The sequence below is a fragment of the Pteropus vampyrus genome, unplaced genomic scaffold (assembly GCF_000151845.1).
Source record: "Pteropus vampyrus isolate Shadow unplaced genomic scaffold, Pvam_2.0 Scaffold95, whole genome shotgun sequence".
NCBI lineage: Eukaryota > Metazoa > Chordata > Mammalia > Chiroptera > Pteropodidae > Pteropus > Pteropus vampyrus.
The window spans coordinates 407967-434011 of NW_011888876.1; the positions used below are offsets into that span (position 1 = coordinate 407967).

The 26045-nt window shown below is 48.6% G+C and overlaps 3 protein-coding genes across 4 annotated transcripts in view; 2 read left to right on the forward strand and 1 right to left on the reverse strand.

Annotated features, from left to right (window-relative positions):
* The window catches only part of USP20 (ubiquitin specific peptidase 20), a 36096-nt gene extending 27221 nt beyond the window's left edge, over positions 1–8875 (reverse strand). The window contains exon 1 of the mRNA XM_023532954.1: positions 8743–8875. The gene's annotated coding sequence lies outside the window, so the exon portion shown is untranslated. The remainder of the gene's footprint in view (positions 1–8742) is intronic.
* A 208-nt stretch (positions 8876–9083) lies between these two features.
* CUNH9orf78 (chromosome unknown C9orf78 homolog) lies at positions 9084–15050 on the forward strand. Its single transcript, XM_011364133.2, has 9 exons — positions 9084–9244; positions 9589–9648; positions 10561–10612; positions 10746–10816; positions 11313–11390; positions 11979–12176; positions 12909–13045; positions 13148–13246; positions 14624–15050. The coding sequence occupies exons 1-9, from the start codon at positions 9162–9164 to the stop codon at positions 14713–14715; spliced, it is 870 nt and encodes a 289-aa protein (XP_011362435.1). The 5' UTR covers positions 9084–9161; the 3' UTR covers positions 14716–15050.
* A 147-nt stretch (positions 15051–15197) lies between these two features.
* Positions 15198–24106, forward strand: LOC105294786 (torsin-1A). Of its 2 annotated transcripts, XM_011364132.2 has the most exons (6): positions 15198–15323; positions 16138–16536; positions 17128–17393; positions 19406–19581; positions 19679–19806; positions 23466–24106. In XM_011364132.2, exons 2-6 carry the CDS (start codon positions 16263–16265, stop codon positions 23714–23716), a joined length of 1095 nt encoding a protein of 364 aa, XP_011362434.1. In that variant the 5' UTR covers positions 15198–15323; positions 16138–16262; the 3' UTR covers positions 23717–24106. The 2 variants fall into 2 exon arrangements, with proteins under 2 accessions (XP_011362434.1, XP_011362433.1); XM_011364131.2 differs by having other exon boundaries at positions 15256–16536.
* Positions 24107–26045: the final 1939 nt, after the last annotated feature.

The window sequence follows — 26045 nt, forward strand, 5'->3', positions numbered from 1 at the left end:
TTTGAAAAAGATCAAAGTTGGAAGAGTTACACCACCTGACGTAAGGACAATAATTAAATTAGTGTGGTACTGGCTCGAACATAGACGTATAGGGGACAGAATAGAGAGTTTAGAATTAGACCTGCACATATGTGGTCAGTTGCTTTCCTACAAAAGTCCTGATATAATTCTGCGGGCAAAACATAGTCTTTTCACCAAAAACTATTAGAACAATGATATCCATATGGGAAAAAAAATGAACTCTCATATCAGACACAAAAATTAATTAGAAATGGATGACAGGCTTCGTGGAACTGATGGTCAAGAGAGGGTTTAATAGATCTTCCCTTTCCTCTTGTTCTTTTCCAAGGTTCTCGAAGATTTTGGTTGCTCTAAAATGCCTTGCTCCCCAGTGTGCTTCCTCACCTTCAAATCGATGACATCTTCTTAATTCTTGGCACTGAGCTTCCAAGTCCGTTTTCAGCTGCTCATGGCGCTGCTGGAGCTAAGCTTCAGAGTCTTTCGGATTTTGAACTTCATCTCAAATACCTCATCCATCTCTATCTCTTTCATCTTGGCCGCATGCTCCCTCCTCCCTTCTCCCATTTGTGCCAGAGAGCTCTTAGGAAGCTGCCCTCACTTCTTGTTGTTATCAACTCCATTAAAAGTCCTCTAATTCCAGAAACGTTAAACTGAGCAAAAGAAGTCAGAAACAGAGGCGTCTACACTATATGATTCCATTTACACGAAATTTGAAACATACAGTCGCGCTCCACTTAACAACAGGAATACGTCCTGAGAAATGAGACGTTAGGCAATTTTGTTGTTGCATGAACTTCAGGGGGAACTTACACAAACCTAGGTGGTGTAGCCTACTCCACACCTAGGCTGCATGGTACAGCCTACTGCTCCTAGGTTACAAGCCTGTATGACGTGTTACCGGACGAAACAACATGAGATTAAATCAAGCGCGAGAGAAAAACAATGCGATCGGGACACGTGGCAAATACGAGATGCTCGCTGGGGTGGCATGCCATAGTTTTACAGCAAATTATTTTTTTTAACAACCAGGAAGGGCACACTCTAAAATAACGATTAATAGTATAGCAAATACATAAACCAGTGACACAGTCGTTCATTATCAAGTATAATGTGCCGTAATTACTGTATGTGCTACACTTCTATACAACTGGCAGCCCAGGATGTTCACACCGGCATCACCGCAAACACGTGAACAACGCGTGGCACTATGACATTACCACAGCTATGACCTCGCTAAGCAATAGAAATTTTTTGGCTCGCTATAATCTTATGGGATCGCTGTCATATCTGCAGTCCCTCATTGACCAAAACGTCGTTATGCAGCACATGACTATGATGAAAATAATCTATGGTGATAGAAATTGGATCAGTGGCTACTTGGGGCGGAGGGTGAGGCGACACCATAAAGAGGCAAGAGGGAACTTTCCATGGTGTTGGAACGTTCTCGATCTTAACTGAGGTGGGGTTTAACCAGGTCTCTATACTCGTCAAATCTCAGGAAATACATATTTAAAGTGCATTTTACTGTGTGTAAATTATACCTCGATAAAGCCAACTAAAAGCTTTTAAAATCCCAATTGATCTATAGACAGAAAGCGGCTCAATGGTTGCCTGCAGCTAAGATGGAGAGAGAAAGAGGTATCACTTGACAAAACTCTTCAAAAGGGTGCATTTTACTGGATGTAAATTATATCTCAATAAAACTGATTGAAAATCATGAAGAAAACCTCACATTTTAAATGAATGGCTGAGACCTATATTATTAATACAGATAAATCTCAGAGAATGTTCAATAATAAAAATAAGTTGTACCATCTCGCACCCATTAGGATGGCTACTATCAAACAAACAAACAAAAAACCACCGAACCAGAAAATAACGAGTGTTGGCAAAAATGTGGAGACACTAAAACCTTGTGTACTATTGGCGGGAATATGAAGTGGTACAGCTGCTGCGGACACCAGTATGGAGGCTCGATGATGAAACAGGATTTCCACACGATCCAGCAGTTTCACTTCCCGATAAGCACCCGAGAACTGAAAGCAGGACCTTGAACAGATGTTTATGCACCTGCGTTCATGGCAGCGTTATTCATAGTGGCCAGAGGTGGAAGCATCCCGGGAAACCATTGGAAGATGAATGGATAGATAAAACGTGGTCCCTCCGTACGATGGAATATTACTCAGCCTCAAAAAGGAGATGGTGACACCTGCCAAAACATAGATGAATCTCGAGAACGTTACACTGAGTGAAATAAGCCAGCCGCAAAAGGACAAATCTTATATGAGTCCTCATATAGGAAGTACCTAGAAGAATGGTGGGTGCCAGGGGGAGGGGGAGATGGGGAGCTGGTGTTTAGTGGGTGCGGTGTTCAGTTTGGGAAGATGGAGAAGTTCTGGAGATGGAGGGTGGTGACGATGGTTGCACGACCATGTTCATGTACTTAATGCCGCTGAACTGTATACTTAAAAATGATGAAGACGGTAAATTTTGTTATATGTATTTTACCAAACTTAAAAAAAAAAAAAAAGAATTAAATCAATTTTTTAAAAGTTGCAGGATACATCTAGTATGACCCCATTAGAAAGAGCTGAAAAAGCTGGGGCAGGGGGCGGGGGGATTATCAAGTGAAATAAATACTCAACACCCAGGTAAGATACTGGTCCCCATCAGGCGCCCCGCCATGCTGCTCACTGTATCGTCCTCTCTCCTCCTTCAGGGCTCAGCCTCGCTGTCCCCTGACCAGGGAAGGCATGTGCTGGCCACCCGCGGAACTCAGTTCCACCCTCCCCGACTACTCTCTCCCCCAAGGACGGTCCTCTGTCCATCCCGGGCCACATTTGGCAGGCTCTCTTATCATCTGGCCATTCCTCCATTTTTTCTGTCGGATGCCTGTTTCTAGTCGGGAACGTGAGCACCGTGAGGGTAGGAATCTGCTTTGCTCACTGCTGTATCCCAAATCCCTGAAACCGCACCCTAAGCGCAGCAACTTCCCAGTATTTACTGAATGGATCAAAAGAGCAAAGAGCCGTAAAACACTATGACGGGAAAATCTCATTTTGGTGAAGAATTTTGTTTTGTGCCTATAGAAAGGATTCCGTCATCATCCCTGGGAGGGTGAAATCAAGTGATTTCTATTTCCTCCTTTTTTGTTTGTATTTTCTACAATGAATTCATGTTGCTTGTGTAACACTGTATCTAACCCAATAGGTTACTTTTAATTATTTTTAAAGTTGTGAAAAGAAGAGCACGTGCTTGGCTTTTCTGGTATGTGAGGCTTCCTCCTGGGACTGACCTTGCTTTTCCCCAGACTCCCGAGAGCACTCTAGGGGGGACAGAGGCTCCATCCCTGGAGCTCTCATGGAGTGTGAAGGGGACACACGAGGTCCGTTTCAGAGAAGGGGCAGCAGCTCCTGCGTGGTCTCCGAAGCCCCGACAGAGGAAGTGCCTAAGTGGATGGCTTGAAAGTACAACTTTTCGTCAAGTGACTCATCCCAGGGAAAATTTGCTCTTAACGCCTTTGTTTTTGCCTCGTTAATTTCTGCCTCAGATTAACCCTTTTCCCTATTTACCTTGAGAATACTCGCCGGTGGCACTTGCGGCTGGAGTTTACCCTGAGATAATTCGCAGATTACAGTCCTAACCTTACCTCCAAAGTTTGCCACGAAATGTCTCACTTTTATTATTATTTTCACATTGCTCTAGCATATGGATAGTCTTTGGGAACCAATGACATCATTCTATTTATAGCGTTCTGTTGTCAGTAGTTTGATTGCTGAAAATGTCAAATCCTAGAAAACTGGAAAACGTAGCATTCCTACACGTGATATTAAATGAATGCTGGCGGCGAGCTGCACTTTTTTTTTCCTAAATAGGGAAAAGGGTTAAAATTTTTCATCTTCTCCTACCTACCCTGAAAATAGAAAAAGATATGTTTGATGTTAATAAAATTAATATACTCCTTTGTAGAAGCTGGAAAACAGACAAACGAGATAAATGAAGTATAAAATATAAATCACCTATACTCTTACAAATAAAAATAACCATGGTTATTGCTGTGGTAAGCCTTGTTTCTATGTATAAACATAGAATTTTCAAAACTCAACTAGAACAGATAATTCGTATACAGATTTTAAAATTTCTATCATATGCATTTCCCACATCACTAAGTTTCTTCCCAACAACTTCATTTCTGTTGACTGAATAATATCATACACACCCATATACCTTATTCACCCACTTTCCTACCACTGAACACTTTGGGTATTCGTGTGTGTGTGTGTGTGTGTGTGTGTGTGTGTGTGTGTTGCCATTATAAATGAGGCAGTGAGCAGTACTTTGGAATATAAATCTTTGACTACACCTTTGATCAAAAGAAAAATTACTGGATCAACTATATAAGCAAACTTCTCTCCAGAAGAAAATACATATATTTATCTGCCTACCAACAGTGTACGAGCATGACCAACATAAAGTTTAAGGTTTACTAACATTTTTTTTAAAGTTGATGGTTAAAAATTAGCTTATATGAAGAGAAAAGTTGAAGGTAGTTCCAAAAACTGTGGGTACTTAATATTCCACACTCAGGGCTGAAATGTGAGAAATACGTGAGTCTGCAAAGATTGTACCTTATCTCAGCCGTCCAAAAGTTTTCAGTTTGCTTTATCTTGGTACCCAACCAACGCTGTGCAAGTACCTCCTCAGGGCGATGACTTGGGGTGATGGAAAACAAGCCAGGCCTGGGACCCACCCTCACGGGACAAGGGGTTCCATGTTTCAACACCAGGGTACCCGTATGCAGCCACCAGGGATGTTATCATTAATAATGGCAGTAATTTTATGGTGCTCTTACCACATGTCAGTGTGTCACATAGATTAATCCCAGACTCGACTATAATTACAGAAGTAATAAAAATAGCTAGTCCTATGTTCAACTCCTTGCTCTTGTTACTTGCAAGCTGTGTCCTTAGATAAATCACTCAATCCTTAGTTTCCCTATCCCTAAAATGGGGACAAAGACAGCAACTAAAGTTATGGAGAGGATGGTGACAGAGATTTAGCATAATGACTCCTGATCACGTGGACTTCCAGGATGGCTCCGAGTTTATATTTATCTGCACAGCAAGAACGCTCGAAAAATGTTTAGGACTGTAATTTGTGTTACTGGCCATGTTTTATAGATCAGGAGACACACTGGTAGGAATCCATCAGCTTTTCACTCAGGGCTCCATTGCCCAGGACAGCCAGGCTGACCAGCCCAGACAGGAAATGTACAATGTCATCCAAGTGTGACCCATGGCAGGCGACTAACGCAGGGTAGATCTGATTCTCAGTGCTACTTTCTAAGATCCGAGCTCATCCATCTCCTGGTGCTTGTGACATTAAAGTAAAACCAGGAGAAGCAATCCTAGGGAATGGAGCAAATCTTTAAGCCGCTCTCCTGCCCGAGACAGCCGGCAACTTGATTTCCTTTCTCACACAAGCTGAGCAACTGTTCCAGATAAAAGGTACCGAAGAAACAAGATAAAATCGGATCCCGGAGCAATGGAGAAAACGGCATTCGTGGGACGACTGACAAATCTGAATATGGATGACATTAGATAACAGTTCTTGTTACGGACTGAATTGTGACCCCCCCCCCCAAATTTATATGTCGAAGTCCTAACCCCCAAGTACCTCGGAATGTCATCTTATTTGGTGATAAGGTTTTCGAAGAGGTACTTAAGTTCGAATGAGGTCTTTAGGGTGGACCTTGATCCAGTCTGACCAGTGTCATGAGAGGAGGAAATCTGGACACACAGGAGACACGAGGATGCACACAAAGGACAGACCGCGCAAGGACGCAGCAAGAAGGTGGCCGACCACAAGCCAGGGAGCGAGGCCTCGGAAGAAATCGCATCTGCTGACACCTTGATCTTGAACTTTCAGACTCCAGAACTGTGAGAAAACAAGCTCCTGTTGCTGAAGTCAGCCGGTCTGTGGCACTGTGTTACGGCAGCCCTGACAGACTGCTGCGTATTATATCAGCGCTAACGATTCTGAAGATGGAAACTGTTTTCTGGTTCTATGTCGTAACATCTGCTCTTAGATGACTCCCCTGAAATATCTAGGGTCATGAGATCTGCAACTTACTCTTAAATATCCAGAGAGCAAACACGGCAAAAATGATAACTGGTGAATCTAGGTGAAGAGTATGAATGGGACTTCATTCTATTATTCTTATAACTTTTCTGTAAGTTAATTTTTTTTTTTTCCAAAATAGAAACTTTTGAAAGATCCCCTCTCTCTCATCTAAGGTGGGAGCAGGGAGGGGGTCTTTTGGAAAAGGGAACCCTAACTCAATAGCAGGTGCCGCAGGATCCAGCACCTACTGAGCCAGGCACAATGCCCAGGGTTTCACCTACACCCTCAGGTAAGGACTGGGGCTTCTCATCTTAGAGGAAGAATGGAGGTTCCGAGATGGGAAGCCACTTGCCCAAGGCCACACAGCGAGGAAGTGACAGCGGGAAGTGAGCCAGGTGTGCCTGCTTCACAGCTCTTCCCAAGCTTCCCTCTGTGCCAATAGATGGAATGCACACAGTAAGCGCTTAATAAAGACTGACAGGGAAAGAAACCTGCACTGCTGAGAACTGGATCCTGGGAACAGGCCCTCTTGAGAGCAGCTGGTTGATTGTGCTGTTGGGAGTCAGTGAGGGGCCCGCTCCACAGTGGGTGCCCGAAATGCCAGCCAGAGGGGCTGTGTTTCCACCACAGAGACCCCAGGGCATCTCTCCCCCTTGACTCATCTCCTTCTTGGGGATGAGAAAGCAGGAGGAAAGGAGGCAGGCTGGAAGGCCTGGCAAAAGCCCACCCATTCAAGGCCTGGTGAGGCTTCCAAGATGCTTCATCCTGAAAAGGACAGACACTTTTCCCTCCCTGGGGCCTGTACTGAGTGACGGGGAAGTGCCTCCCCAGGGAAACGGGCTGGCGGCAGGCAGCACATCCGGGCCTGGCACCAGCTGCTGAGAGCAGGCCTCAGGTGCCCATTACTCATCATTTTCCTGGACGTCTGGCTGCATTCTCCTCCCAGCCAGGACCCAAGATCCTCAGGACAGGAAAGGTGACGCTGCCAAGCCCCCTACCCACATAAGGACACCAACCTGCCCTGATCCTCACCACGTCAGCCATTCCACACCCCACACACCCACGCCTGTACCCCTCTGCCCCTCAGAACATGTACCCTCCTACCCTCTTCTCCCCGGCAGACTTCCAAGCAGCTCCATTTCCCCTAAACCTCAAATACATTCCTTCCTTTAACCTGGTCTTCATTCCCTGAGAGTCCACCATCCATCCTTCTGACTCTCAAAGCAGAACTCCCAGCCGCCTCCTGCCTTGACAAGTCCTGCTTCCCACATACCCCCAGTTCTCCTCGATCACCTTACCCACCCTGTCCCCACCCGAATGGGTCCCGACCCAGAACCAACATTAACAGAACTCACTCAATCCTCATAACCACCCTGGAGAAACACTGCAAACTAAATCCGTCTTCATTTCCATCACTAAAAAAGGAAAGACCGAGGCTCAGAGAGGTGGAGTAACTGGCTGGAGGTCACACAGCTACGGAGTGGCTTTTGCCCAAAGCCAAAAGGCTGTTCAAGACTCTAAGAAGTCTTGAGTCTCAGTCCAAGGGAGAGAACAACAATCTCAGAGGAGACTGTTCCAGAGAAAAATAAGGCATTCCAGAAATTCAGCCCAGACTCAAAATGGTCTTCCAGAAGATGGAACCAAACAGTCTCCATCAGCGCATCCCTTCAGCGATGAGCTGTAATTACAGCAGCTACTGCATTTACTGAACTCTGCTGTGCCAGGAACTGTGCGAACGCTGAAGCAGAGGTAGGCCTGCGACCAGTCCCTGCCCCACCTTCCAGCTGTGTAAACTGAGGCACGTATTGCCTCACCGAACCCGGGTATCCTCATTTGCAAATTTAAAAGTAACTGAATCTACTGCATAGGCTTGTTGAGAGAATTCGATAAGATAATGCTTAGCCCAGTGCCTGCCACGCAGTAAGCGCTTAATAAGAGCTAGTTCTTTCAAAGGAAGGGATCGGCCCATTTTGAGAAAAGAAAAACGATTTAAGGGGTTCCTAAAAGTCCCGTAAGCCACTATTTATTTATGCAATAAGTTATTTCCTAAACGTTTGTTGATGCCCGTTTTTCAAATAAACTTAATCCTCACAGCATCCTCGGGATGGAAGGGGCAAAGGGCAGAGAGACAGTCCTCGTGACAAAGGACGAAATCGAGGCCCCCGAAGGTCCAGGGAAGCGGCCGGCAAAAGCACCCGAGGAGGGGCCCGATGTCCTCAAAACCCTCGAGTGGGTTCAAAACATCAGACGCGCCTCTCCCCGGGGAGAAGTGGCTGGAGGTCATTACTAGCGGGGCGGTCGGCATTGGGACTTTGATTCACCACCGCTATTAAGCGGTCGTCTTTTGTCCCTAAAGAGAAAAACACACGTCAAGGCCCAGTCCCCGGGGAAATAAGTCAGCGTCCCGAGACGCCACACGCGTGCCTTCAACGCCGGACCAGGCCCTGGCAGAAATAAGAGATGGCGGCCCCCGTCCCGGGGAAGCGACGAGCCCCCGGGGGCTCGAAGTCGGGCAACGGGACCCCAGAGGACCCTCAGGGCGCCGGTCAGAGGAGGGGAGGGGACGACAGCGGCCGGGGGGTCCCGGGCTCCGCTCACCTGGCCGCGGTGTTCAGCGCACTCGGCAGGGCCAGGCCCCCGCCGGCCGGGGCAGGGCTGGGATCGCCCCTGCTCCGAGAGGCCCGGCCCCCCGAAGCAGCCGGCGGCAGCCCGGAACTCACCTGCCGTCGCGCCCGCGCCGCCGCAGCCTGTCAGTCAAACGCATCCTTCGCCGCGCGGCGCAGGGTCGTGGGGCCCGGCCAGCCACGCCCCGCCTCCTTCCCCTCGACCGCCCAATGGGAGAGGCCAACGCCACCGGTGGGGCGTGGCCAACGGGTCCGGCGAGAGCCGGGGCGGAGCCAGTCGGGTTTGGGGCGGGGCCAGGCGGGGCCGGCGTTCTGACGACACTGCTGCACGCCGGAAGTATTGCAGGCCACGGCCCAGCGGCGCAGCGGCTGGGCCGCGGGTCCGGCGGGACCATGCCGGTCACCGGGAAGACTTTCCGCCGGCGCCGGGCTGACTCGGAGTCGGAGGAAGATGAGCAGGACTCACAGGAGGTTCGGTGCGTTTGGGGCGGGGTTCTCACGGAAAAGAGGCGGGCTTGGGGACTCACCTCCGGCCTGGCGCCTAGTTGACAGCGTTGCTAACTGAGCCGGGGTTGTTGTCCCCTTCTGCCGGCGAAGTAGTTGAGGCTCATAGGGATGAGGCCGCCGCCCCAAAGCCCGCATAGTTGGGAGAGGTGTTCCCGGGATGGGCAGTGGATCTGACTCCCGGTGGGTCTAGGGGCAGGTAGGTTCGCCTTCTGGACCACTGCGCCGGCGGCTCAGCAGCGGGCTGCTGGGCTGGTCGAAGCTGCTTTTTGAGTTCTGCGAAGGGTCTCTCAGCCTGTGCATTGCCTTTTTTCAGATTAAAACTGGAAGAGACCCGAGAGGTGCAGAACTTGAGGAAAAGGCCCAACGGAGTGAGGTGGGTACTGCGGGGGAACCCGGAGGAGGAAGAATTGGAGGTGATAGACACGCCCCCGCCGGGTTGCTGTCACAAATACCTCCTCAGACGCAGCCCCTTTTCCTGACACACTGGACACCTTCCACTGCCCTGGGACTGGTCCAGCGTTCTTTGTAAACATTTAACCGGTAGATGCCCTGAGCCGTGTGGTCTTAAGCTTTGCTCCAGAGGTGCAGGAACAGGTCGCTAACTCGTGTTTTTATTGCACCCGACTCATTATGAAAGCACACCGATTGTTAAGAGTTTGGAAAATTTAGAAAAATCTAATCAAGAAAATAAGCAGTGCCTGTAATTCTCCCGTCCGGTGTTAACATTTAATGTTCTTTCCAATCTGTATTCTCTCTCTTTTGTGAAGAATAGCGAGTACTTTTATTCAGTGCTCTTTTCAACTCATTATGACATTGTGGACATTCACTCACATGGTGGATTATATTTCCAAAAACCTTTTTATTGGCTACATAATATTCCACCACATGTATGTACCATAATTTAATTTCCTATTTGGGGACCTGTAGGTCAATCTGTAAATTTTCATCATGTAAGACTTTAATAGGTATTTTCCTACATTTGTCTTTAAGTTCATTTTCCTTGAAAGCAAAATCTTTAAATGAGATTTTCCAAGCCAAGGTAATACCAAATGGCTTTATAGGACAATGTACCACTTCACCCCACTTCCCCCATCTCCCAGCATCTACAGTGCTTGTTGAGTCCTGTTTTGTCGTCTCGTAGGCTTTTCTAGCTGCCTTTGGTGCCCGCCCCCCAAATCTCACACTTGCACTAATGCCGCAACCTACAAACTCCCTAAATGTGTTTCCTCATCTCTCAAATGCACCATTCTTCGCCCCTCTTCCCTCCCATTTTGGTTTCGTTCAGTGCTGTGGCCCTGCTGGTGGGAGAGAAGGTACAAGAAGAAACCACTCTAGTAGTAAGTTCTGGGGTCCTCCCCGGGCAGTGGGAAGATGTGGATGGTCTTCAGTGGGTGATTGTGTTTTCTTTAAAAAAAAAAAAATCTGCCGAGTACATAGATATTTCTTCTTAGCTGTGTTTGCTTTCTGCAGGATGACCCATTTCAGATGAAGACAGGTGGTATGGTGGACATGAAGAAACTGAAGGAAAGGGGCAAAGATAAGTAAGTGCAGGACGCGCTGAGATACAAATTCACCCGTAGCCCCTGCCCAGGTCTGTGCCCCCAGAGAGCAGCAGTAGCTTTAGCGGGACATCTTCACTTGTGCTTTGTAAAGGGTATGTATTTTTTAAGGAAAACAAAAACTCTTAAAAAGTTAGCTTAGAGAGATGTGGGTACATTCCTTCTGTAAAGGTGTGTTGTTTATTGTCGTTCGAATCCATGTGGAAGTTTTCTTTTTCTTATTTAAGAAAACCAAAACACAATTATAAAACTAATGTGTTCAAACAATACGAAAATATCTACTCATTCCCCAGAGGAATTGCCAGAGCCCAACAGTTTGCTTGCATGTATTTATTTTGTTTACGTAGCGTATATTTTTTTTCCCAACTGTAAATAGGATGTGACACTGTTTTGTCGCATACTTGTTCTATTGGTATAGCATAAAACAGCCTTGCTGACTTGTGACTTAAGGCTCCGCTTCACTCTTCCCTCCTATTAGGATCAGTGACGAGGAAGACCTCCACCTGGGGACGTCGTTTTCTGCAGAAACCAACCGAAGGGACGAGGATGCCGACATGTAGGTTTGGCTGTGAACAGTTGGGGATGGGCTCCAGCCAGATGCAGTCCAAGATATTTAGTCGCAGATGACATTTTTAGAATTAGCCAAAGACACCAAAGTTGGCCCTTCTTTCCCCCACCTCTAAAGCTTGAGAACTTTGAAAAACTCTTAAAAGTTCTTTAAAAGTATTTCTCGAGATTTTAAAAGTGCTCCTTGACTAGTAATATTTCTCAAAAACATTTCAGGGATAAACATTGGACTGCCTACTTTTTCTTTTGCCAACAAGGCTGTTAAACAACTACCATCTACCATTATTTTCCCATCTTCAAAGAACCTTACAGATAATAACACCAATAGATTGATTGGTAGGACATGATCTCATAGGTTGGTGCTTTAAGTGGTAAATTTTCGTTTCTTTAAGTGGTAAATTTTCGTTTCATGAATCAACTCAATTTTCTTGTCTTTTTCTCACCTCTCCATGGGTTGGTGAAAAGTTCATCATGCATCATCATTGCTCCGTGGGCCAGTGTTAGGAACCGCTATTTTAAAAGACACCTGTTTTGTGCGTCCAGCCTGTCCTTGAGGCCTGGGGGTCTCTCGTTTCAGGATGAAGTACATTGAGACGGAGCTGAAGAAGAGGAAAGGGATCGTGGAACATGAGGAACAGAAAGTAAAGCAGAAGAACGCAGAGGACTGTCTCTACGAACTTCCAGAAAACATCCGCGTTTCCTCAGCGAAGAAGACAGAAGAGATGCTTTCCAACCAGATGCTGAGCGGCATCCCCGAGGTGGACCTGGGCATCGAGTACGTTCGGGAGCCATGGCCTCACCTCTCTCCTGCCCTAGGCCGGAAGGGGAGCTCCCTGCTTTCCAGTTAGAAGTTAAGGGGACTATTTCTTACTTGTCTCCTTGGAAACCCACATAAACCATATTCTCAATGATGGGCTGAGATGTTGTCCCCAGGAGTTTCTCTGAAGAGTTGGTCAGAGTAGTTAAAGAGACTTGAGGGACCCTGACTGCTGAAAGCAAAGGTGTTTATTTTTATTTAGGCTTCGTTTACAGCTCTTCAGCTGTCCTAGGCAGGCCCTCGTGTTTTCTGTTTTATTCTAGCAGGAGTGACGTTAAAAGCTTAGCCACCCCATGATCCTCCTCTCGTTTTTACCACAGAACATCTGCTCTAAAAGGGATTGCTATGGGGGAAGTCAGGGGTCAGAACCATCTTTGGGTGTAGGAGAAGATTGGGAGACTTCTGGGTTCTCGCCTCTCCTGGTCTTTGTAGCTTCGAGCCTTAGGCAGTTCACTCTACTTCTCGGAGGCTCAGTTTCCTTTGATCAGAAGAGGCTGACTCCCGCATCTCCGAGAGCTGTGGGAGCTCCCAGAGTATGTGGCTGTCAGGGAGCCGGTAAACTACACATCTCTGCCCCAAGAAAGGTGATTTCCTTAACGCAGTGGTGGGCTGCCAGCCTCACCGGTCATTTCCTTCTGAGGACCAGAGGTGTGGCGATCTAATACGTGACATGGCTCCCTCTTCCCATAGTGCTAAAATAAAAAATATCATTTCCACGGAGGATGCCAAGGCCCGTCTCCTGGCAGAGCAGCAGAACAAGAAGAAAGACAGTGAGACATCCTTCGTGCCCACCAACATGGCGGTGAATTACGTGCAGCACAACCGATGTAAGCTGCTCTGCACAAGCAGCCCCGCTCCCGCCCCATTGGCTCGAGGTCTCCTGGTTCCCATATTTTGTCTGACACGTCCCCTGGTCTCTTTTGGTTCAGTTTATCATGAGGAGCTCAATGCGCCTATACGGAGAAATAAAGAAGAGCCCAAAGCCCGACCCTTGAGAGTGGGTGACACAGAGAAGCCGGAGCCTGAGCGTGAGTACCACAGAGCCGTTTGGGCTGCCTGGAGCGGTTACGTGGCTCAGTGCTCTGAAGGCAGGTGGGACGAGGCAGGCCTGGAGCTTGGGCTCTGGAGCCAGGACACTGGGTTTTAGTCTGTGCCCTGGACTACAGCCACGTGACTTGCCCATTCCAAACTTCAATTTCCTCATCTATAAAATGGGGATGAAACCTACCACTTGGATTTGCTCTGAGATTCACTGGGCTATTAGGGACTCAAAAAATTAGATGATTTTAATAAGCAAAGATAAAAGTTACTTATAATTTCACTACCCAAAGACAACCAGTGTTAACGTTTTTATGTATAACCCTTCAGACTTTTTAAATACTGACATGCGTGAGAAACATTGTGTATACACTTACTAGGATCTCATAATGTTTTACTCAATAGTGTGCCCTACGTATTCCATTATGTAGACAGATGTACTATAGTCTAACCATTTCTCTCTGGGTGGACACTTAGGTTGTTTCCAATTTTCACTGTTTAAACACTAAAACATTTTTTTTAATGGCCATGTCATATTCCATTGTTAGACTATAGATGTACTATAGTCTAACCATTTCCCTCTGGTTGGACACTTAGGTTGTTTCTAATTTTCACTGTTTTGACGATCATTCTCAACTACATCATGCCCTTAGGCTACATTCTGAGAAGTTGCCAAATGATCCTTAGAAGTGTGACGCTCATTTTCCAGCCAGCAGCGTCTGACAGTGCCCCTCCCACATGCTCACCAGCTGCTCTCACCTTTTTCATTAGCAATGGGATGGTTCTAAGGAAACGCATATTTTGCTGAAGCTTCTGAGAATCCGGCCTGTTACTCTGCTTCTTCCTTCCTACTTGGGAAATTATTTTTTGTAACATCTTGGTCTTGTAGTCTTTGATTCCCAAGAGCTGCATGTTATTAACACGCGGTAAGCAAGGACTTCGGAGTCACCAGACTTGGGTTAGACTCTCGGCTGACTTTCTGAGTGACCTTAAACAACTCACCTAAGCTCTGAACAAAAACAGTAACATGCCCCTGCTACAATTGCCATGAGGGTTAAAAGAAGTCACATCTAAAAGGCTTAAGGCCATGCCTGGTACATAGTCAAGTTCTCTATCAAGCGCAGCTACTACTGTTGACCCAGTCTGATGCTGATATCAGCATATTTTGGCTGGCACCTGACTGTGCCATATGTCTGTTTTCATTCACTCCATATAAGTATTTTCCGAGGCCCTACAATATTTTTGTTCACTCGGGTGGGCACCAGGGCTCCTGTGGGAATGAGACAGGCATGAGGTCCTTGCCTGTGTGCAGCTGAAGCAGATCGGTTTCCAGCACGGCAAACAGCTTTTCCTCTTTGCTTTCACAGGGTCCCCTCCTAACCGCAAGCGTCCTGCTAATGAGAAGGCCACCGATGACTATCACTATGAGAAGTTCAAGAAGATGAACAGACGGTACTGAGCATGGCTGAAGGGGAGAAGTGCAGAATGGGATGTAGATAGCACTGGCCCCACCCACGGTAAAAGGCTCCTGAACAGAAACCCGATCACTTGTTTGCAGACGGTTCCAAAAACAGATTCTATTAGTCCGGCTGCTAACTTGCTAGATTTTTCAGGCACCGAATTTGTAACCTTTTGAAACTAAACAACGTGTAGTTTTTTTATTTGGGGACGAATTATTCCTGTGAGCATTATTGAATCTTGTTTGTAAATATGTTGACTTTATCTTAATATTTGCCCTGGGTCAGGAGGCAACAGCTGTGTGTTCGAGGTGAGATAATACCTTTTTAAATTGTGCTTTTATTCTATATGTAATCATGCCTTCCACTTTCCAATATCTGGAATGGGTTCAGAAATGCACCCCTCGCTGTTTGCAGTAGATCCAGCTGACAGCAGAAAAATCTAAGATGGGATCAAAGGGACACTGGTATTTTCTGACTTTTACAAACTTACCTGTTTCTTTTCAATAAGAAAGAAGAAACAATTTCTATCGCCTTCAGCACTTAACTATTAAATATAAAAAGAATCCAGCCATCTCGTTTGTATTGTGTCTCTTTATGGCAACACGAGGTAATGTGGTCAGTGCCCAGGTGCTGGACAGCTCAAATGCAAACCTGAATTGCTGAGTGAAACCTCACTTAGTTCAGGAGAGTAAACAGGCTCCAACCTGCTTGCTTCAAGTAGGGTGCCACTTGTGCTGTCATGTCTCCTGAGGCATTTAAACAGCTCGGGGTGAGGAGAGAGCAGGTGGGTTGACTTCTGCACTGATTTAGAGTGGATATTGTGGTTACAGAAGTTTGGCTTGGAGTCAGATCTGAGCCCTTTTCACAGCTTATTATTATGTCCTTGGACAAATCCCTTTCCCTCTGAGGCTCAGTTTTCTCACCTGTAAAATGCAGATTATTTTTCTCTCTCTCTCTCTACTGGAATGCAAAGTGAAGGCAGGAATTATGTGTGCCACATTTTTTTCTTGAATCCCCAGAGTCTAGCTCATAACCTGACACAGGCAGTCCTCAAAATTAGAATGAGCGGAAGTAACTTTACAGTGGAGAAACCTTGACAAACGACCTTTATGACGTCAATAGTCATAAATCACGTTGATAGTCTGTACCTTTGACCTTATAAAAATAGCATTTTATTTCTGTAAAGTATATTCCTCCCCAAAACCCATGACCCCCGTCTGTGAGGCAAATTCCAATAGCGGCGTATTCTACAAAAGATTTGACCAGTATTCCTCCAAACTGGTTGTACCAATGTAAATTCATCGGTATAGGTTCACATGTAACGAATGTAACATAGTAATGTAAGATGTCAGAGGAAACTATGTGCTGGGTGGGGGTAGATATGAGATCTCTCTAAACTGTCTTCTCAATTTTTATGTAAGTCTAAAAGTCAAAAGAAAGTGGCCCCCAAGGGCTTCCGGCGCCCACCTCGCGGTAGCGGAAGAGGCTCTGCCCCTAACAAAGATGGCGTGCACGGGCATCGCGAGGAGGCTCGCCCCGCACAAAGATGGCGGCGACAGATGGGCGGAACCGGAAGCCCGGTCTAGCAGGATCACGGGTCCGCGGTGGGCTCGGGAACGCGCAGGGCGGCGCGGGTCCGGGTATGAAGCTCGGACGGGCTGTGCTCGGCCTGCTGCCGCTGGCGCCGTTGGTAGTGCAGGCGGTGGAGCCCATCAGCCTGGGACTGGCCCTGGCCGGCGTCCTCACCGGCTGCATCTACCCGCGCCTCTACTGCCTCTTCACCGAGTGCTGCGGCCAGAAGCGGAGCCTCAGCCGGGAGGGTAGGTCGGGGCCGGGGCTGGGCGGGGGTCCGAGGCAGGGGTCGGGCCTGGAGGGCCGGAAGCCGGGACAGAGCTGAGGCCGGGACAGAGCTGCGGTCGGGGCGCGGAACCGGAGAGCCCGGGGCGCGGGGCGGGCCTGGTTCCTGGGCTCCGACCGCAGACACGCCGGAGTTTGGTCGGACGCTTCGTGAGGCGAGCTGCAGGTTAGGCGGCTTCACGCAGAAAAGGGGCGTGTGGACGCTTGTAAACTTCCTCCGAAGAGAGTTTCCGCCTTCCCGGCGCGGACCCGTGTGGCGGGAGGAGCAGAGCTGGGGCGAGGGGCGCACGTCGGCGGCGGAAGCAGTGGAGCCAAGGACCTTTTCAGGAAAGAGCCAGGCTCCGGCCAGGGCTGTAAAATGGGCAGCACTAGCAGGGGGCGGGCCTCCTGGACCCACCTGCCATCCCTGGGCCAAGGGCTTCGGTTCCTCGAGTCTCTCCAGGTGCTCGAAGAGCTTAGCTGGCCTTGCCGGCTTTCACATGAGCCTGTAAAGTTAGCTAAATTTTGCCAGCTGTGCGTCCCACCCCCTCCCTGACTGGCTTTGTTTTTCCCAGTGCTCCAGAAGGACCTGGACAGCAAGCTCTTTGGACAGCATCTTGCAAAGAAAGTCATCTTAAACGGCGTGTCTGGCTTCATAAGCAACCCGAAGCCCAAGAAACCTCTCACCCTCTCCCTACACGGGTGGACGGGCACCGGCAAAAATTTTGTCAGCAAGATCATCGCCGAGAACATTTACGAAGGTGGTCTGAACAGTGACTATGTCCACCTGTTTGTGGCCACACTGCACTTTCCCCACGCCTCCAACGTCACCCTGTATAAGGCAAGGGCAGAATTTCGGAGTTCTTCCTGGATGGTGCTGGGTTGCAGGATGGGATTTGGGAATTGCATGTTGAAATGAGGGAGCCCTGAAAATGGTTACATGTGTCAGTTCCTCTAGAGAGGTGTGGAAATTACAGAGAGTTTGACTTGCGTGGAGTAGTTACACTATCAATGTATCCAAAAACAGGCCCAGTGTGATACTAAGTAAGTGGGGTCATAGGATTTTAGAGGTGGATCAAATCCAACATAAAGATCAGCAAATCCAACTCATTTTGTAAATGAAAAGTCTGTAGAGAGGCCTAAGTTTGTTTAACTGCAGTGTTGCAAACTATTACCATTTAACTCACTGAACAGCCTGGGATTTGAGCCCTAACTCTCCCACCTACCAGCTGTGTAATCTTGGGATAGTGGCCTGACATCTCTGAGACTCAGGTTCTTAATCTATAAAATGAGGTTGTGAGAATTCAGTGAGCTCTGTCTGCCAAGTATATGTCACAGTACCTGGCATATGAGTTGCCTTTTTTAGTCCATCTCACAAACCTGCAAGGTGGGCAAGACACACAGAAATTTAGCCATCACTCGTGTGAACACATTTTCCCCTTCTGCTCGGGGGAACGTGAGGGTCACTAATTGTCCAATGTTCGCGGGATGTGGGATTTTCATTGCTAAAACTGAGAAAGTTCCAGACAAATTGTGATGAGTTGCTCCTCCTAGTTAGCATTCAGGCTCTACTCCTTACTAGCTGTGTGACTTTGGGCAAGTTACTTAACCTCTCTGTGCCTCAATTGCCTCTGTAAAATAGGGAATGCGGTCGTATTCTGTTGCACGCAACTGTGATGGGTTTTGGGTGACCACAGTAACGCGTTATGTGAACAGCACTTAGAACAGTAGCTAATCCTTAGTGAGTGCTCAATGCACGTTCTCTGTTACTGCCTGAGAATTGGAGCAGAGCGGGAAAACCTTGGCGGCTGGAGCCTAGTGGACCAGAGTGAATCCTGTTTAAACAGTGACTCACTTTGGAGCCTCACATAACTCGCTTCAGCTCTCCTGAGGTTCCTTCTCTCTAAATCGAGGCTAGTCCTTGTCTGTAGAGCAGACTCGCTGCCCAAGCTACTACGTTCCCACACATAGACTATTGTAACCGTGGTCGTGGTAACCAAGCAAAAACCAAAACCAAAGGAAGTCAAGACCTAACATTGTAACTTCAGTCTTCCTCAGAAAAGAGCTGATTTCTCAAGGAGGAAAAAAACTGGGAAAGCAGTATATAGAGCCATAGCTCAAATTTCTGATTAAAAGGGTCTTTTCTCCTTATCTCGATTGCTTAATCTTCTAAGAAGTACCTAAGTATGTTCTTATGGAACGTTTCTATTTAAGCAAGTGTATTTCAGAAATTTGCAAGCATCGTTCCAGAAACTCAAAGAGTGTTAGCTCACTGCACTCAGGCCAAAGCGCGTGCTCTCAAGTTCACTTGCCTCGTCAAGGAGCCTGCATGTCTCACCTTCTGCATCAGAAAGTTAGAGCACCTTTTCCAGGCCGTTTTCCAGAATAAGTCACTTGGTCTCTGCCTTCTTCCTAGAAGGCTGGTATACACAGGATGTGTGTTATTATTGCCATTTTAATGACAAAGGACCAGCAACTCAATGCCACAGCATCAGTGTGACATCTCACAGCACTGGAATTATAATCAAAAGTGCGGGGCTTCAGAATTAGGCAGAGTGGGGTTCAGATCCCAGCTCTGCCACCTAGTAATTTTGTAACCTTGGGCAAATCGATTAAGCTTTCTGTGCCTCCGTTTGCTCATGTCTAAAATGGGTACGCTAACACCCACTTGATGGGGTCATGGCGAGGAATAGAAGAGCTTATGCGTGTGTGAAATTCATTGCCCAGCACACAGTCAGGCTCCGTAAATGCAGCCACTGTGGAAGCAGTCATAGCATCACTAGTGCTCATTGATTCGTTGATTCGTTGTCCTTGCTGAGAACTTTGTGTTGGCTTCTCCCCCTCACAATTCAGGATCAGTTACAGTTGTGGATTCGCGGCAATGTGAGTGCCTGTGCGAGGTCCATCTTCATATTTGACGAGATGGATAAGATGCACGCCGGCCTCATCGATGCCATCAAGCCTTTCCTAGATTATTATGACAACCTGGACGGGGTATCCTACCAGAAAGCCATCTTCATATTTCTCAGGTAAGTTCCAGGCTGGGACGTGACTGAAGAGCTTTGAGCCCGAGCCCGTGGGCTTCAGGAAAGAACCCAGTCCTCATTCACCGGACTTATTTTACAGCAATGCTGGAGCGGAAAGGATCACAGACGTGGCTTTAGAGTTCTGGAGAAGTGGGAAGCAGAGGGAAGAGATCCAGCTCAGAGATATGGAGCACGCCTTGTCTGTGTCAGCCTTCAATAACAAGAACAGTAAGTTCAGGATCCCAGTCCCTAAGTTTTAAATCACCGGCATTCCCAGCCCTGGAGCTGGTTAGAGACAGATGCTCTGCTTTCCCCAGACCTACTGAGTCAAGCGTCTGAGCAGAGCCTGCGTCAGGGGCTCCAGGCAACCTTAAGTGTGAGAAGCTTGCTTTAAAGAAAAAGGGAAATGGTTGCTCTTGGAGGTCTTGAAAATTAGTTCCCTGTTTTCACCTAAACCGTTTCCTTTGTAGAAAAAAAAGCAGTTGAGCAAAGAAGGCTGTGGCGGGTGACTCCGAAGCGGGGAGGAGGCTCATCAGGTTCTTCCTTTCTGTGTGTTGCCCAGACTCCGAGCTTCTGTGCCCGACACTAACACCAAACAGTGGTTGGGCCCTCGTTCTGTGCTGGGCACTGTGTGGAACCCTCTACCTGCATCTGTCCTTCAGTCTTCACAGTGACCTCATGGGGTAGAAATTTATCATCCTTATTTTACAGATTAGGAAACTGAGGCTCAGAGAGCGGTAGCAGCTTGCCCAAGGCCACATGGCCCATTAGGTGTCCCTGGTTCCAGCGTCCAGGCTTTTAACTACCAAGCGTCCAGTGAACTCACACATACCTTCGACCTTGAGCCTTTGTAGGTGGAAAGCCGCAGTGATGAAGGCTGGCCCGCTGGGTAAAACCTGTGAGCCGTCTGGGTTCACCATTACCATTCAAGTCTTCACCCAGATTCATTCCTAGATCACAGAAAATCTCCTTTGAAACAGATTTGCCAAGAAATTCACACTTCCTTGAAACGTGAACAGTATGGGGTATTTTATGTCAGCTCACACAACTGGAAGATTACAGAGAAAAGGCAGAACATTTTGTAACGTGTTCGATAGTTTCTTGGCGTGCCAAAAAAATGTGACACGTGTGATAGAAACCATAGCCTAAATACTGCAGCCACACTGGAACGCAGTTCATCACAAAGGGACCCCAGGGCCCAAGCTTTGGAACCGGTTCTGCTGCTTACTATATAGCCTTGGGCAGGTGGCCAAACTCTGACCCATTGTTTCAGTTAACAAATACTTGCCAAGCAACTGGTAGGTGTCTGGTCCAGGAACAGGGGACACAGCAGTGAGCAAAAACACAGAAGTCCTTACTCTCAAGGAATTTACATCTTAATGATGATAAGTAAGGAAATGTGTCGGACGGTGGGATGTATCTATATCTAATCTCGGGTGGGATGTATCTATATCTAATCGCGGTAGAGATGTATCTGCCCTCCTCGCCCCAATAGGAAAAAAAGTAGATCAAGAAAGAGGGTTTAGGGGTGCTGGGATGAGGATGGGCTGCAGTTTTCATAGAGCGGTCAGGGAGGGCTCACTGAGAGGGTGACACTGAGGGAGCGAGCCGCGTGGACATCGGAGGGAACAGCGTATGTGAGAGCCCTGAGGTGGGAGCGTGCGGGGCGGGGACACTGTGGGTGGCCCAGGGTGAACAAGGGCGAACGGGGTTGGATGAGAGGCCAGACGGGATGGGCGTGCAGATCACGGAAGGCCTGGGAGCCGTGGCGAGGCCTGGGGTTTGAGTCTAGGTCGAGGAGGGAGCCCCTGGAGGGTTTTGAGCAGACAGTGACGTGAGCAGACTTAGTTGGAACAGGACCGTGCTGGCTGCTGGGTGGAGAGCAGGCTGAAGGCTGCAGGGGCTGGGGGAAGAGCCGGGAGCTGCTCAGGGGAGAGATGCCTGGAGCTTGGAGCAGGGGGTGGCCGTTGGAGAGGGGGGCGCCTGGATGGTTTTTCAAGCCAGGAGACTGCCTGAGGTCACTCGCTCCGCCAGCACCCTGTTCCTGGGTCTTGTGTGGTCAGCTCTTACCGCTCAGGCTCTGCCCGGAGTCGCCTCCTCAGCCAGGCCTTCCCTGACCCCGTGGCTGTCAGCTTTCCTTGCTTGGCTGCTCCCCCTCGGTATCCACAGCCTGCAGGGCACCGTCTGAGCTTGTCTGTTCACCAGCTCACTGCAGGGTTCCTCGGTTGTGAACCCCACGCTTCCCGAGTGTGCTTGCACAGGGCGGGGCGGGAGGGCGTGCCTGTGCTGCTCAGGGTCAGTTTGGTTCTTTCCCACAGCCTCAGCCCCCACCTTGTCCTGGCAGACAGATATTTATTGGGCACCAGTTGTATGCAAAGCACTGTTGGCAAAGAAAAACATAAACCCCAGTCTTGACCCTCTGCATTGTAATAACTATATGTTTGGTCTTAGTCCTGTTTTGGCCCTTGGCATTTGCTAAGCGATAAGAGCCATAAAGGCATCTTGATATTCCTAACAAGCTCCTGTGAACCACACCTGAGTCTGTGGTCATGTGCTCACTCATGGAATGCACCTAAGGGCAGGGGCTGGTTTCCAGGGGAACCAGCGGATAGGAGGGGTGGAACTACAGCCCCACCCCAACGTCCAGGGAGGGAGAGGAACTGGAAGTTCAGACAGTCCTGCTTCTGTAATGAAGCTTCTGTAAGAACCCAAAAGGGCGGGTTCAAGGGCTTCGGTCGGCGAACAGGTGGTGGTGCTGGAGACAGGTCCACCTGGAGAGGGTGTGGAAGCTCCGCATCCTGTCCCCGTGCCTCGCCCTCTGCATCTCTTCCATCCGGCTGTTCCTGAGTTATATCCTTCTATTATAAGTTGGTGATCTAGTGAGGAAAACATTTCTGAGTTCTCTGAGCCACTAAGCAAATTCATTGAACCCAAGGTTGGGGCCATCGGAACCTCTATAGCCAGTCAGTCAGAAGCGCAGGTGACAACCTGGACTTGTACTTGGTGGCCGAAGTGGGGGAACCAACCCTCAACCTATGGAATCTGACGCTACTCCAGGTAGATAGATGGTGTCAGAATTGATTTGACTTGTAGGACACCGGCTGGTGTCAGAGAATTGCTTGGTATGAAAAAACCCACACGTCAGAACTGATTGACGGATTAAGGCAGCAGGCGGAGCAGCAAAGCAGAAGGAAAGCGTTTGCCCCAATGCTGGGTGTGATCCAGCGGGCGCATGCGCTGGGTCAGGAGGCCCCCCAACCCGGGAGGGGACGCACTGGGTGGCGGCAGAGCCACCGTTGTCCCAGGTAAAATACCTGGCAGGATCCTGTGGCCAAAGCAGAGTGTCACCCTCACACGTTCTTACTCCGGAGGCACCAGTCTTTGGTCCCCCACAATGCACTGGCAGTGGCGGTAGATTTCTCCCCTGTTGCTAATCCAGCTGCTGAAACTGCAGTGAGTCACTGCAAAGTTTCCAAAATAAAGGAGTGGCTGGCTGGTCCCTCCCTGGGAGCTCTTCTCAGCCTGGGCTTTCCCCGACACTCCGCCTCCTTCCCCCTCAGCCCCTCCGCTTGATCCTGGCTGCAGACACTGGGGTGGCGAGCGTCTGTCTCATTTCAGGTCTTTACGTCACATCTCAAGAGGCCTCCCCAGAGCCCACAGCTTAACCGCCTGTCCCCTGTCGCATCACCCGCCTTTTGCTTTCCTAGAAGCATCAGGGCCCACAGCTGTCCATCAGCCAGCTCCTGGTTGAATCTCCTACCTCGTCAGGTGGCACCTCCCTGAGGGCAGGTGCGGGGCTGCGCCTCCAGGGCCTGGCATCAGTCAACAGGGATGGACGGGCGGGCAGACGGACGATGGATGAACAGCACCTGTTTCTTTTTTCCCAGGTGGCTTCTGGCACAGCAGCTTAATTGACCGAAATCTCATTGATTATTTCGTTCCCTTCCTCCCCCTGGAATATAAACACCTAAAAATGTGCATCAGAGTTGAAATGCAGTCCCGAGGCTACGAAGTTGATGAGGACATCGTAACCAGAGTGGCTGAGGAGATGACATTTTTCCCCAAAGAGGAGAGAGTTTTCTCTGACAAAGGCTGCAAAACTGTGTACACCAAGCTAGATTATTACTATGATGACTGACGGGACCGACGGCGCGAGAGCCTCACCTCGCCTTGGCGAAGAGGGAACTCCGCTCACTCACTCCCCGCACCCCCACCCCGCCCCCGGAAGAGGACCGAAATGAATTTTCCCCGTTCACCGTGACAGGAGTTTTCCTGGGCGTTGTGTTCATTCAGTGGAGCCCACAGGCCGTCGCCTTATAGACGGTGGCCTCGGAACAGCCCCCCGGAGCCTTCAGAGAAGGAAGGAGCCGCTCCCAGCCCACTCGCGCCAGGACCCAGGATTTTTTAAAAATCATGTTTTAATTTGACGTGTTTCTGTTTCAAGGAAGGATGACTAAGTTTTACTGAAAATGTGATAACTTTATTTAAAATGGTTTTTAACATTATGAGAACCTTTTCAGACTCTTAAGTTGTTGGCTTTGTGTGTTTTTTAAAGTTCCCATCATGATAACACACACCGTGATATCTTTGCTGTAAAAAAGCCCAGGCCGGGTCTTCCTTCGTAGGACGGCGTTACTGGGGACCGAGGCCGGAGCAATGGCCAGACCTGTCACAGGAGGACCTTTGCAAGGGGCAAAGAAGTGTTTAGATGAAAGGACAAGTACTTAACAGGACACGCTCAGGCACGTTACAAATAAGCCTTAATTGTCCATTCCAAGGTTTTAATCTCAGTAACTGTGAACACTTTTTAGAAACAGTTTCCCTGAAAGTATTTCCAGCTTGTCTCTCGCTAGTCGTTCTGCTGTGCCAAGGAAGCCTGCTCTGCCTTCTGTTCCCGAAGGAGCCACGTGCTACCTGGCAAGTCCTGCCATATTGTTTTAAGACCTTACTCATTTATTACTAGTTTTTGTTATGTTTAATTCGAACTCCCAACACCTCCAAGGAAAGCTTAGCTACCTCTCCCTCTACCCCCAGGATGCTGAGAACAGTGTTTTTATTTGTAAATGAAAATAACTACCACTTTAAAACTGTAATTTGTGAATACATTTTTGAAGGAGAAAAAACCCTGCCTTGTAGTCTTTATATCCTTAAGCTATGAATGAAGACCTAGCAGGAGTAGTCCAGGTCCAAATGACATGAAGCCTAGTGCAGGGACTCTGAGGATCCTGGGACAAGTGGCTCCTCACTCAGCTGCACGGGTCTTGCACACCGCGGTGGGGTTCATGCAGCTGCTGACGCCCAGCTGTGGAGTTCAAGTCCAGAGACTTGACCGCAGCTGAGATGCCTGGCAGGAGAATGGGGCACTGCAGACTTAACGTAATATGCAACACGCATGCGCACCTAAAAACAGGCGGGGCTCCTGCGGGTGTGAGTGCCTAAGCCCCGCGCGCAGGGACGGCTTTCATCCTGACTGCCGGGTTGACCCAGGACCCAGCCTGTACAGGGCTTTAGGGCTGCCCAGGCCTCCTGAGGACGGCTTAAGTGTTGGAAAGTGATGTCGAGCCAAAGCTGGCCTGTTGTCTTGTGCCCAGGAGTCACAGATTAGGGCTAATCGAAGATGGCATCCCTGGCACCCCAATGAAGGAATACAGGGGTCCCCTGACTTAATTTGGGAAGTTCGGCCTTTGTAGATGAGGCACTACCAAGTGGGACCAGACCCAGAAAGTCAGCCTCCTGGGACCTGAGCACCTTCAACTGAGAAATGGGGGGAGTGGGTGGGATGGTGGCAAAGAGGGTTTGAACTTTGCAGAAAGTCAGCTAGCCCATCGGTCCTGGGAGACCTGGTGTCAACAATTCACTAATGGAGATAAGCCAGGTGAAGTGTGCTCACGCTGAGGTCTGGTTGACAAGTAGGATTTCGACTGCATTCCCCGGGTGGACAGATGAGCTTGGCCTCAGCTCAGGTTCAGAATGCCAGCAGAGTCACATTTACCCCATGCTTCAGTTACGTGAACGTTAGGAGAATATGTTTGTTAGAAGTCCAGCTCTTTCCGATGTTATTTTCATCCATGAAAACAGGATGGGAGTATAGCCCATCATGTAATCCAATTTAATTGTGTATTTGTTTGGGAATAACAGCCTGTAAGGTAAATATTGATTGTGTAATGGAAAGACTGTCACCCAGCAGCATGTTCGGGGCACAGTAAGGCCAATGACACCTGAGTCATTGAAGAGTCTTTATTCCAAGCTCAAACTTGTCAGTTACCAAATAGATAAACTCAGAAAAAAAACTGCAAATGACCTCACATGATAAAATTTAGGCTTTATTATTTTATATTCACCAGGTCGATTCAAGCTTCTATTTACGTCTTATGTGCGGTGGGGGAGGCTGGGCTATGGTCGGCCATGGTTTCGCAAGTTACAAATCAGTAGCAGCGGTCCAAAGGTGGCCGACACGAGTTGAGTAC